Below are 12,523 nucleotides of genomic sequence, written 5' to 3' on the forward strand. Positions count from 1 at the left end.
ACCAGATTTCAACACGCTTCCCATCCAGAGCTCCAGATCAGAACCTGAGTCACCCAGGATTTGAGAGGTTTTTCCCAGTTTGCTGAAGACTCTTCCCAGTCTCTCCCCTAAGAAACAGGGATTGCCAGGAATCACCAAATCTGTCAGGTGCCCACCCCCTTCAGCCACACTGCCAACTTTCCAAGACTTGGCCAGTCCACTGAAGCGCGGATCACTAACCCCTTAGTCCAAGCGACTTGCTGCTGGGAACCTTGCCTCCCAGCCTCCCACACGTCTCGGTGGGGCTGTGGGCGGGGCCGCATGCTTCAGCAGGCGCTCCCCTGAGCGGCTGCCCTGACTCACCCGACAGCATGAGTATCTGAGAACGGTGTGCCAAAGCCCAGCGCTTGTGGGGGTGCGAGTGGGGTAGAGGTTGGACAGGAAGAACTTCCAGAGTGGGGGTGCAGCCTAGAACCTGAGAGACTACTCTGGGGAGCACTCCTGTCCTGGACAACCCTCAGAGGAGGAAACAGCTCACCCTTTTGGGCTGGTGAGGGGTATGTATGCTTTCCAGAGAGGAAAAAAAATTCAAACCCAGTTGCTACTGGTGTGGCACAGAGCCTAGCACCTAGCAGGGACTCAATGGTCATAAATTAGGATGGAGGGGCAGAAAAGCATGTCCAAAAAAACCAAACACATTGCTTTATTTTGAGACAGAGAACATTGTATAAAAAAAATCCAATTGTAGAAATCAGAACAGACACACAGAAAGTTTATATACAGATCCTGTACACATGGGCCCTGCCCTTCAGGCAACACTCTAGGCACAGACTCTGTGCACGTAGGCATTGCCCTTTCAGCTACACTCTAAGTTGACATAGCCACCCTACTGGCACAGCTCTGGGGAGTGCTGCCCCATGATGGGAGAGGATGCAGTGCCTAGCTACAAACCTCTCCATGGCAGCTCCACAGCCTTGGGGGAGATGCTGGGTCAGCCCAAGCATGCTGCCTCTCCTGTCCCTGGCACCCAAGCAGGAAACTGTCTCTTGCTTTTCCTTCAGTCAGTTCATCTGGGCATCCTGGCTCTCTCTGGGAGGGGCATCTTTGCCAAGCTCGGTGTCCATCCGCATGACCCCAGGCCCCTTCCAGCTCAGCTCCCACAGCGCCCTTCTTAAGAGGCCATGTCTGCACAGCTTGTTTCTTTGGCTTAAGGGCAGAAATGGCGGGAAAAGGACTGTCCCCACTTCTTCGTCCGTCCCTCTGAGGTGGAGGTGTGGATGGCACTGCCAGACCTGCCGACCTCCTTTGGGTTGAAACCCTTAATACTGACCCGTTTTGAGGCTGCTGGGTGGCAGCTTGTGCATGTGGTGGGAGTGGTTCCCAGGACTGGGGCTTTGGGAGGGGCCCCAAGGCAGGTGCTGGGTGCCTGCCCCTGCCTCCTCAGTCCAGTTCCAATCCTTAGGCCAGATGTGGCTCACACCTTCATGGGGTTTGCAGCAGCAGGAATGGCAGGAGCAGCACAACCCAGGCCAATGGGAAGAGGCGGGGCGCGGCACTGTGACCAATGCTATGTAGAACCTGCACCTCCGAGTCATCTGCAAGGTGAGAGGGCAAAGGCCCCCAAAGTGAGCGGCCCCACTACTGGCACTGGCCCTCAGCCCAACAAGGTTTCTGCAGCCCCTGCCTGGCGAAGGAGCCATCTCCTGTACCCAACCTCCTGAAACAGATCCGCTTTTGTGCCCCAGGCCCAATTTGCTCCAGTGACCTACCTGCTGGAAGTCTCTTTTCCTGGGGATTGGCATGGGCCTGAGGACTGTGAGCTGAAAGACAAGGGTGGCCGTACATCAGGTACTGTACCCGGGAGGCAGAGGGGTGCAAGTGCTGGGTGGGCTGGGCAGTGAGACTTCTCTACCATCCCAGATCCCTAGACCAGGCCCAGCACAGAGGTGGAGGAAGGAGGCCACAGGGCCCTGACACTCACTGATTTTGCCATCAACAGTCACCTTCAATCTCAAGCACCGGTCTTCTTGGTGGTGGATAGGTTTGGCTGCAAGATAAACCCACAGGGTGTTAAGAAAGGAACTTTTGTTGGAAGAAAACAGAAGCACAAATGCCTCTGGTCCTGCCTTCTCAGTCCCTGCTCATTTTGATCCCTCTCTTCTAACCTTTGATTCTTACCTTCCTTACTTTGTGCTCACTTTCTGCCCCATGTTCAGCCCAACCTCCCATTCTTTGGAATAACCCTTGGCTTTAGAAGTGGCAGTAAAAAGAAGAGAGACACTGTCCCCTCCCCTCAGTCCATCCTTCACTCCTCCTAGCCTGAAGTCAGGTGAGGCCTTCACAATATGCTCCCTTACCTAGGCCATTTTATACTCCCCTTGCCTAGGCCCTACTGAATGGGTGAGGCCTGGATCCATTCTACACAAAGGGTGTGAAGTAAAGGGTGTGAAGCGCTGATCCTATAACTCTTTTTTTTTTTTTTCTTTTTTTGGTGAGGAAGATTAGCCCTGAGCTAACATCCGATTTCAATCTTCCTCTTTTTTGCTGAGAAAGATTGGCCCTGGGCTAACATCCATGCCCATCTTCCTCTACTTTATATGGGACGCCGCCACAGCATGGCTTGACAAGCAGTGCATCGGTGCGTGCCCAGGATCTGAACCTGCGAACCCCAGGCCACCGCAGTGGAGAACGTGCACTTAACCCCTATGCCACCGGACCGGCCCCAGATCTTGTAACTCTTAAAATCCACCAGTGGCTCTCTACTGCCCTCAGGATAAAGTCCAAACTCCTTAGCACTTCTTAGGCCCCCATGATCTGCTCTGTCCACCTCTCCAAGCTCATCTCTCCCCACTTCCAGTGTCCCTCCTACTCCAGCCAGGCTGAACCATAACGAGTTCCCTGAGGATGCCATGCTTCTTTTGCACATATCCCCTCATGCCTGGCCAGCTCCTCTGCTTGTCCTAAGCTCTGGGATCATCTTCCCTGGGAAGCCTTCTTTAAGCCCCCCTTGCCTGGCAGGTACCCAGGTCGTTTTCCAGGGCCCCTGTGCTCCTGTTCTCTATATCATACTGTTCTAATGGTCTGTTAACCTATGTGTATCCCTTCCCAGCTCCCTTGAGGACTGGGAGCCTGTAGTGTTTTATTTATCTCTGTGCCTGTGGTGCCAAGCAGAGTGCCCAGTACACAGTAGAAGCTCACTCCACATTTGAAATGTGAATGACTGAGAATAGAATTCAGGATTGGAAGGGGCTCTCTGCTGCCTGACTCCCCACTAAGCATGGATCCAAGCGTATGCATCATGCCAGCTGTGTCCCCCAGTGTGTGCATGCCTCCGGGCACTCACAGATGTAATAGTAGCTGTGTCCCTCTTTGAACTCCTTGCCCAGAGTAAAGGGTGTGAAGCGCTGGAACTTCTCAGATAGCTTCTCCGGGCCATGCCTGGCACTGGGCTGGTTGCACTGCCAGCGGACCTGGTCCTTGGACAGGGGCTGGCACAGCTGGTACTGCTCACGCTCCACCAGGTACAGCGTGTACCGCTCCATGGCAGCCTCTGCCACAGAGTCATCCTCGTAATGCGGACAGATGATGTCCAGGTAGTCATTCAGCCGCACGTGTACTGTGTAGTCTTCATTCCGGAACCTGGGCATGCAGGGGGGAGGAAGCAGGTGGTCACTCAGAAGCCAGACCAGAGCCTTGAGCCTCCAAATGTTTACATGACCCCTCACATTTCACACCGGATCCTTGCACCCCCAAAATTTTTCAAAAATCTCTACTCCCAATATTTACTGATCTTGATCTCTTAAGTATCTTTCCACCATCTCCAAACATTCTCGCCACCATCAGTGTCTGTCATTAATCCTCTAAATAGCGTCCACTTAGTATCTTTCAGGTACCAAAGCACTTCTCATAACCCCCTGATATTTACCCAAGGATGGGCTTCTAAGTATTTCCTTAGCTCACCCATCATTCTCTTCTACCCATAAATATTTCCCCAAATCTGTTCTACCGGTTGCTCTTTTAAATGCTATTAGATCTCAGTCTCAGACACTTCTGGCCCATTCTAGAATCAGGATCAGGTAACCCTTTCTCTTTACCATGCTAGCACTTGGCTCCCAACACACCTATGGCTTCACTTCTCTTATTCCTCTCATTTTTTTTTTGAGTATATTTCACATTTCTCAGCTTCATTTTTTCCCCCAAGCCCCCAGTATACCTAGGCCCACAGATAATGCCCAAATCCTTTAAGTTAAATCACTTTCATCAATTCATTCAGTCCCCTCAAATCTCCCCTTCTAGCTACTCAAATTTATGCTCATGTCTCCTTGTCCACTTCTCTCAAAGCACCCCAAAACATCCCTGTCCCTTTATCTCCAAAAGGCACCTCCCTTGAGATGAGCTCCAGAAATGCTGGAGACTGCTCCATTCTGAGACAGCTCTCCCCTAACCTCCTCCCAAGGTGGAGCCAGCTCCCCTCCCCCAACCCATTCCCCCCAGGCTCCACAGGCTCCAGCCTGACTGCCCACCGGCCCCTCCCCCCCAGCTCCAGACACCTGGCTCCAGTCTGGGTGGGGTCCTAGGAGGGGGAAAAGTACCTCCCCACCTCCCTCTCCAAGCTGGTCAGCTTCTCTGAATTCCCCCAAGTACTGCCAGCTAGAAACTCAGCAGAGTTGGCTGCCAACTTGCTTCAAAGCAAAGCCCTGGGCATGACTGGGGACGGAGGGGCAGGAGTTAGGCCAAGGGGCCTCTGAGGTGGGCACCCACTGCCCAGTCAGCATGACCCTTAAGAGGCCTGGCCTTGCAGCAGCATGCCAGTGCTCAAGCTAGGCTTACCAGGGCCCCTCCCCCACCCTGGGGAAAAGAGTAAGTGAGAGAGAGAGGGAGACAGAGAGAGGGGGGGAGAGAGAGAGAGAGAGAGAGAGAGGGAGAGGGAGAGGGAGAGGGAGAGGGAGAGGGAGAGGGAGAGGGAGAGGGAGAGAGAGGAGAGGAGCAGAGAGAGGCTTTTAAAATTCCTCTCTGGAGAGATAAACATAGAAGCCATTTCAGAACAGGTATTTCAGCTCTGGGCCTGGCGTCTTTCCCCCATTCCCGTGACGGGCACTGACTCATTCCTCATCCACCTCTGCCACCCGCCCCAGCGTTCATGAGAACCTGTGAAAATTTACCTTGTCAAATGTGGACAGCCCCCAGGACCCCAGGATGGCTCACGGCCCACTTGCCCTGGGCACTGTCCTCCAGGTAAAGGGAGCTGGCAGGTCTGAATGGGCGGGGTACCTGCCCCCTCCAGCACCAAGGAGGCCAGTGCCTAGCTTCCAGTGGCACCGCCCTTCTCCCCACGCTGCCCCCTGCCTGGGGCCTGGAGATCCCAGGGACGATGCCCACTGCCCTGAGTCACCCATGCCGGCCTCATACCCGCCCAGCTCCTGGCCACCTCATCTTTGCCCCCAAGCTGGGGCCCACTTGGCTGCCGGTGGCCTCCACTCTGGGCTGGCTTCTCTTTGGTCCTAGGTATGGTAGAGTTGTGTGTGTATGTGGCCAGACGGACAGGGCCGACGCTGTGCTTGGTTGGGGCACCCATCACCCTCCTCCTAGGGGTACACTCTGCTCTGTTTAGCACTCCTTTGACTCTTGCTCTTCATCTGGGAAAGGAGGGCAGCGGCGTCAGGGAAGGCGGGGAGGGGGGGCAAGGAAGAGGCTCCTTCCTGAAAGAGAGGAAACCTGGGAGCTTGGGAACGGAAAAGGCTAGGGTCCCCCCCTCCCTACTCATGGCTTCCTGTCCCCTCCTCCTCCTTTAGCCAACACCTGGCATGGGCATAAACAGGGACTTCGCTCTCTCCCACTAGGACAAGATTGGGTCAAGGAAGCAAAGAACAGGCAGCAAGGAGTGGGATGGGGGAGGGCTGGCTAGGCTGCCCCTGGGCCGATGGGCAAAAGGGCACTGCCCTCTGGGGTTGGCAGCTAGCTGTTCCCTCCCACCCAACACGCCACAGACGACAGACCTCCCACCAAGCAATGCTGCCACAGGGTCAGAGGAAGCTGGCACAATATATTTCTCAAGGGGAGTGGGGGGGCAGGCGTGCTAGGGCTGGGGGCTGAGCTGCGTGGAGTGTTTTTCCTGACCGCAAGCTGCCCAGCCCTCCACTCCCTGCTCCGCCCTACCCCCCTCTCCTGTTTTCCCGCAAATATTCTTCCCATAACTTCAGAAAACTCAAGGGCAAGAACAAAGGGTCCGACAGAGCTTCATCCTCCCAGTACCATTTGCCTCACAGCCCTAAACCTGCGCAGGAGAAATTAACTCCTTCCTGCCCAGAATGCTTTGTAACCCTTTTAACCCCTTCCACTCCTGAACATTTCCCATGACCTCCCGTCCCCATCTCTTCAGTGTTACTCCTTGAACCTCATAAACAGGTGACTCCCCCAGCCTACCCACACACAGCATATGCCTCACTCATGCTACCTCAAAAGGTCCCTTGTGGGTGGACTTTCCAGGGTCACCTTAAAGAATGACCACTTAAAGCCAGAAGCCCAGGTCCCCCTGAGGGGTCCTTCCAGGATCACAGCGAGCATTCTGCTGACTCCTGATGTCACATCAGGTACCTGTCAGTGTGGGCAGATGCCCAAGTGACACACAAAGAGAGACACAGAAGCTTTCCTGGTGGAAGGGCCTAGAACAAGAGCCCTGGCGACCAGGGAGGGTCGTCCACGCTGGAGGCAGGAACTGTTCAGCATAGGTCCCTCACTTAGGAGGAACAGGGGTGTCAGAGGGAAGGAAAGGAAGGGCAGAAATAGTGCCTGTACAAGCAGACACGGACAGGTTCCTGCCCTGGGGTGGGGTGCTCCCAGGTATGGGGGAGAAGTGAAAGGAAGAAAATCTACAACCCCTCCCGCCTCTGGTCACCTCCCAAGACTCAGGCAGGGGCTGGCCGGGACAGTTAACCTCGGGTGGGCGGGGGGCAGTGCCAACCGGGCGCCCAGGCTGTCGGCGGGAGACTCAGGGCTTACTTGGGGTTTGAACTGTTCCAGAAGACGGTGTGGCGGTCAGCAGCGGCCAGACTGCAGCACAGACCCAAGAGAGGGGCCCAGAGGAACTCCATAGCGCGGGGCCTGGCCAGGCCGGGCGAGAACCGGGGGCTCCTTGGGGTCTGGGTTCCCGATGGCTCTCTCCACCGCGCAGTCAGCACCGCGCTCACTGCTCTGGCCCCTTAGCCTCGCGACTCCGCCTTTTGGGCAGGCGCCGCCGACACCCCGCCCCGCCCCCGCCCCGCCCCGCCGGGCGTGCGGCTGCCCTGGGGCTTGGGGGCTGGGGAGGTGGAGGAGGCGGGGGAGGGGAGGGGAGCGTAGCGCTCGCCTGTGTCCCGACAAATCTGCTCAGCGCTGCGTGTCCGCTCACTTGTGGGTCTGCGTGCCACTTTGTGGGCCTGTGCGGGGTGGTGGGTCTGTGTCCCCGGGCGCAGTCGCGTGCGGGAGAAGGAACGAACTCCATGTGCAGGGCTGCGAACACGCGGATGCGGGAGCCCGGCTGTGCTGCGCCGCGCGCGGATCTTGCAGGGTGCAAGGTCGTTGATAGATCCTGCACCTTTCCCGAGCCTCGCACCTCTGGGCTCGGGCGCCCGCGTTCTCACACTCTCCTCCTACCCTCAGCTTCCCGGACTCTTGCGCTCGGCTGCCCCTCCCCACACACGCGGCTGTTTGTTTTTGTTGGGTTTGTCAATGTTGTCTTTGTTCGAGAGATTGTGTCATCGCCTAGATGCCGGGAATCAAGTGCGACCCTGTGTGTGATCAAGTGTGTAACGTGTGCGGCCGGGGCTAAGGGCGCCTCTTCATCAGTGCCTCTGGGAGGGAGGGACATTCGGAAACCTGGGCCTGCGGGGGTTTGCTCTTGTTTCTAGGGCGCCAAAGGGCACTAGTGGCTTGTGTGTGTGTGTGTGTGTGTGCTCGCGCGCGCGCGCGCGAGCCAACAAACAACACGTGTACCGTGCGAACGGGCTTTGAATATGGACTGTGAGAATCTGGGCATGAAGGGTGACAAACTGTAGCCACACATGTGCATCTGGCATGTGTAAATATGTGTGATGGCGCGCAAGTGTGAAAGCATTTGTGAGGAGTATCACAGCCGCGTGTGGGGAAGCATGTGAAACTTTGACGTACGTATGCTAATATTTGTGAACAGCGTGTGAAGAGGAGGGGAAACGTGTACGGGCGAGCAGCGTATGTTGGGTGGGGGCGGGGGTGTGTGTGCGGCGTCCCGGGGCTGGGCGGCTGGGTCTGGCCCAGGTCGCCCAGTTGGGCCCCAATACCCAGCTCGAGCCTTCTCCCCCGCGCCATGTAAACAAACCCGCTGGAATTCGCCTCTCGGGGCTCTTCTCCCCGCCGGGATCTGCTGCCGTCTGGAGAGGGGTTGGCGGGTGGGTGTCTACCTCCCAGCTCTCGGGCTGGAGAGGGTGGGCAGGTGTTTGATTGGGCTCGTGTGTGTCTGGAGCGGGAGGGCTGAATGCTGTGTGCCTGCATGAGTTTGGTGGTTTACGTGTGACTGTGTGGCTGTTTGCATGCGCGCCCCCGGTTGGTGTTGCAAGTCTGTGCGCACCCCTGGCCAGCCCGTCCACGCGGCTGCGCATCGCAGGAAGCCGCAGGCCAGGGGCCCCTGGCCAGCTCCCGCCCAGCTTCCCTGGTTCCCAGGCGGTTTCATCCCGCTCTTTTACGGCCAGGCCTGGCGACGGCCCCTGTAATTACGAGGGGCCGGGACGCCGCGGCTAGTCCTGCGCTGAGCCCGCCTGGGAGGAGCCTGGGGCGGGGAAGGGCCTGGGCCGGCCCCCACGCCCCGTGGGACGCAGCTCCTAGAGGCTGGACTCGTAGCGCGTATGATAAATATTTACCGAGCCCTGATTAGGTGCCCGGCCCCTTACTCCCTGGCTTTGCGCACGGCCCCCCATCCCCACCCCCTCGCGCGCACCTGCCCCAGGCGACGTGCCCAGCCCCGCGTTTACCCGCGGTGCAGCCTGTCCCTCCCGCCGGGGCCGAAGTCTACTCGCCGACCAGCCCCAGGGCGGCGCCTCACGCGCGTTTTGCTCACCTGGGAGGACACCTGGGTGTCGGCCTCCCACGTGCCCTTGGCGAGATTACCCCATCCCACCTCGTGTGTCTCATAGAATCGAAGCTCCACGAGGGCAGGGATTTTTTTGTTCACTGCTGTCTTGCCAGCGCCTGGCACAGCACCTAGCGTACATAGTAGGTGGTCAATAAATATTTATTGAGTGAGTGAAATCAGTGTTCAGAGAGGGTCCTTAACTTCTGCTGGACATACTGCTCTGAAAAGAAACCAGAGGGGTTGGTGATGGTGGTGGTGGCGGTGGCTCTTCAGAGAGGCTGGCCCAGGATTGCCCCCTGGAGGAGACGGTTTGGGGCACAGTCCCCCGTTTCTCTGACCGCCGGGACTGCTGGGCGGGAACACGTGGGGTCCCTGAACTGCGCCGCTCGGGACGGGCAGGTTCGGGCTCGCTGGGCCCAGCCTGGCGGGGCCACGTCCGTTCCCGCCCTGCCTGCGTCTAGGGCTGGAGCAAGCCAGGTGGAGAAAAGGTGGGGGAAATTCTGGGCACGAACGGGACGCCGAGCCCTCCTTCCCCGACTTGGCGCTGTCCCCAACATTTTCACTTCAGGTTTTGATCTCATCACTCTTCTATCCATATATTTGTGCGTTTGGGGGTCGTTCGTCAGACCTAATGGGCACCCCTCGGCGCCAGGTGTTGTGATGGGCACCGAGGGTAAGGGTGCGTTTGAGGTAAAATCCCTGCCCTTGGGGATCCCAGACCTGTAGGGGAAATAGACAAGTCACCGTTTATGCCACAAACTTGCTAAATGCAAAGCCCAGATTGCAGACCCACAACACGCGCTCGCTGGGCCCTGACACTCCTAGAGCCGCCGCGACGCCTGCTGGACCAGGAGGAGAGTTGCAGGCACTGCGCAATGCAGGCGGAGACCACACAAGGGACTTGCTGGGCTCGGGAGATTCGACCTGCAGACCAACTCAGCCCCCAACCTGTGCCCTCCCCCATCTCAGCCCCTAGCCTGCCCAGGCGGGTCTCGTCTTGGTTCTTGCTTTGGGCTACCTCTCACCGCAAAGTTGTGCGCCTGTGTTGGCTCTCAGCACCGCCACCCTCAGGCAAACATCTGTGCTCAGTGACGGGAGCTGTCTGAGGTGTCTGTCTGTCTGTCTGCCTGTCTGGGAAACTCCCCTTGTGAGTCCTTTCTGGGAATTCCTGTGGAACAGGGTTAACCCTCTGAGTGCCCCGGGAGAGGCCTGGCCTCTGGAGGGAAGTGCTGTCCACTTGCAGGGGCACTGCCGGTCTGGAGGCGCCATTTCCAGTCTGGAACAGGCAGAACTACTTGATTGCTGCTCCCTTGCTGAGTGCCCTGTGGTTTGGGGTGGGGAAGGCCAGAGCCACAGGGCGCTGGGGCGCTGTCTAACCTGGCACAGCCCCTGAGGGCATCTCTGGGCAGTGGCAGGGGTGGGAGGGGTGGGGGGTGGCACAGGGCAATCCTGAGCCTGGAGCAGCCTCTGCTCTACTCCCTCGATGTCATTTGAAAAATAAAGTGTTTCCCACTTTATTAGTAATATGTGTATATTTTTCAAAAGTCTGAAAATAGAGAACAGGAGAATAAAGGGGAGCGAGCAACCACCAGCCGCTGTTAACATCTTTGTCCCTTCCCTGTCAGCCTGAAAAATAAAGTGTTTCCCACTTTATTAGTAATGTGTGTATATTTTTCAAAAGTCTGAAAATAGAGAACAGGAGAATAAAGGGGAGCGAGCAACCACCAGCCGCTGTTAACATCTTTGTCCCTTCCCTGTCAGCCTTTTGCCTGTGAGATTTTGTTTGCTTGCTTTTAGTGTGATAAATATGACTCGTTTCTATTGTGTACTTCTTTTTTCCCCTTTAACTTTGAGGCAGAAGACATTTTCCATGTTATAAACTCTTTGTAAACAATGTTTTTAACCACAGCGTAATGTTTCATTGAGTGTTTCCGAGTTTGCCATTGTAGTGAGGCAGCATGGAAATAAATAAACACATCCACACACTCAAGCATGCCTTGGTTGCTGAGCGGTTGACTTGATTGGCTCTTAGAACTTAAAAATAACTCTGAAATTGACTTTCATTCAACAAGTATTTATGACACACCCACTCTGGACTGGGCTCTGGATGGGGGCTGGGGGTTTAGTGGAGGACAATAAGGGAGGGCTCTGCTCTCACCCAGCTTACAATTTAGATGAAATGTGGGCATATGCTTTTCTAGATTTTGGAGAATTTCACAGATGTGGGAAAATGCTTTTGATATTGCCAAACCAAAGCTGGACTCTTTTGACTACTAGTCCAGTTCTCTTACTGAGGGCCAGGGTGACCAGAACCTAATGGATCTGACCCTCCCCCCCATCGAACTCATGAAGGGACCAGACTCCATGGGAGAAGGTGGAATTCCTCCCCGCTCACACTGCAGGGAAGACCAGGTTGGGCAGGATGGGGAGTGGGAGGGAGATGGGAGGGGCAGCGCTAAGGAGGATGGGACTGTGATTTCTGCACAGAAAGCACCAAAAGGTGTTTTTTATTTTTTTTTTCGGTGAGGAAGATTATCTCTGAGCTAACATCTGTTGCCAATCCTCCTCTTTTTGCTGAGGAAGATTGGCCCTTGCCTAACATCTGTGCCCATCTTCCTCTACTTTATATGTGGGGTGCCTGCCACAGCATGGCTTGATAAGCAGTTCGTGGGTCCGTACCCGGGATCCGAGCCTGCAAACCCCGGGCCCTCGGAAGTGGAGTGCTCAACTTAACCACTATGCCACTGGACCGGCCCTCCAAAAGACGTTTTGTACTGCTGCCTCTTCCACTGAAAATGGACTAATCACTCATGTCAAACAACTGTACTGGGAGGTGCTGGGGACTCTGAAGTATATCCTTGCCCTAAAGGGCTCTATCTAGTCTACTGGTAAATATGTAATTAGAATACAAGATAAGAATTATAATAGAGGCATAAATGGAACAACAGCCTATGGGCTCACAGAGGAAGGAATGTTTATTTGGCGTGAGGAGGACTTCACAGAGGAGGGGATGTTCGAAGTGGGTTTTGGAGGACAAGTAGGCATTCACATTCAGGGATGAGGGAACAATGAACTCAGGTAGAGGAGTGAGAGTTTGTGCAGTGAATACTCTGGGGTAGCTAAAGTTACAGAATGGGTCTGGGGGAGTGGCAGGAGATGAGAATAGAAGGTGGTTTGGGGGCCGTGTTGCCAAGGGCCTTGAATGCCATGCTCAGGATTTTGAACATTATTCTGTAGCTCAGAGATGCTTAAGTTGGAAACATAATCAGACTTGTATTTTAGAAAAGTCACTGTGGGTAACAGAATGTGGGTGGAAGAGGGAGCTCAGCAGTGGGGGAGCTGGTTAGGCCTGAGCTGCAGGAGTTCCAGCCAGAGTGAGGAGAGCCTGAAGCTGAGGAGTGGCAGAGGGGGGCAGAGGAGAGGACAGGTGAAGCAGAGTTGGATGAGAGCTGAGCCATGGGC

General features: G+C 55.9%; 1 protein-coding gene across 1 annotated transcript; it reads right to left on the reverse strand.

Moving 5' to 3' along the window:
• Window positions 1-658: 658 nt before the first annotated feature.
• Window positions 659-7,145, reverse strand: EFNA1 (ephrin A1). The gene is made up of 5 exons (XM_004436138.3): window positions 6,979-7,145; window positions 3,323-3,618; window positions 1,961-2,026; window positions 1,749-1,799; window positions 659-1,574 (listed from the first exon to the last, which is right to left on the reverse strand). The coding sequence occupies exons 1-5, from the start codon at window positions 7,068-7,070 to the stop codon at window positions 1,462-1,464; spliced, it is 618 nt and encodes a 205-aa protein (XP_004436195.1). The 5' UTR covers window positions 7,071-7,145; the 3' UTR covers window positions 659-1,461.
• Between the last annotated feature and the right edge of the window lie 5,378 nt (window positions 7,146-12,523).

Source organism: Ceratotherium simum, chromosome 2 (assembly GCF_057802395.1).
Source record: "Ceratotherium simum simum isolate JZ-2026a chromosome 2, ASM5780239v1, whole genome shotgun sequence".
Lineage (NCBI taxonomy): Eukaryota > Metazoa > Chordata > Mammalia > Perissodactyla > Rhinocerotidae > Ceratotherium > Ceratotherium simum.

Excerpts from the sequence above, each read along its gene's own strand:
- EFNA1 (XM_004436138.3), bottom strand. The coding sequence starts at position 7,070 with ATGGAGTTCCTCTGGGCCCCTCTCTTGGGTCTGTGCTGCAGTCTGGCC. Across the intron at positions 2,027-3,322 it reads ACACAGCTACTATTACATCT|CCAAACCTATCCACCACCAA; the intron begins GTGAGTGCCCGG and ends TTTATCTTGCAG. Across the intron at positions 1,575-1,748 it reads GGAAAAGAGACTTCCAGCAG|ATGACTCGGAGGTGCAGGTT; the intron begins GTAGGTCACTGG and ends CTCACCTTGCAG.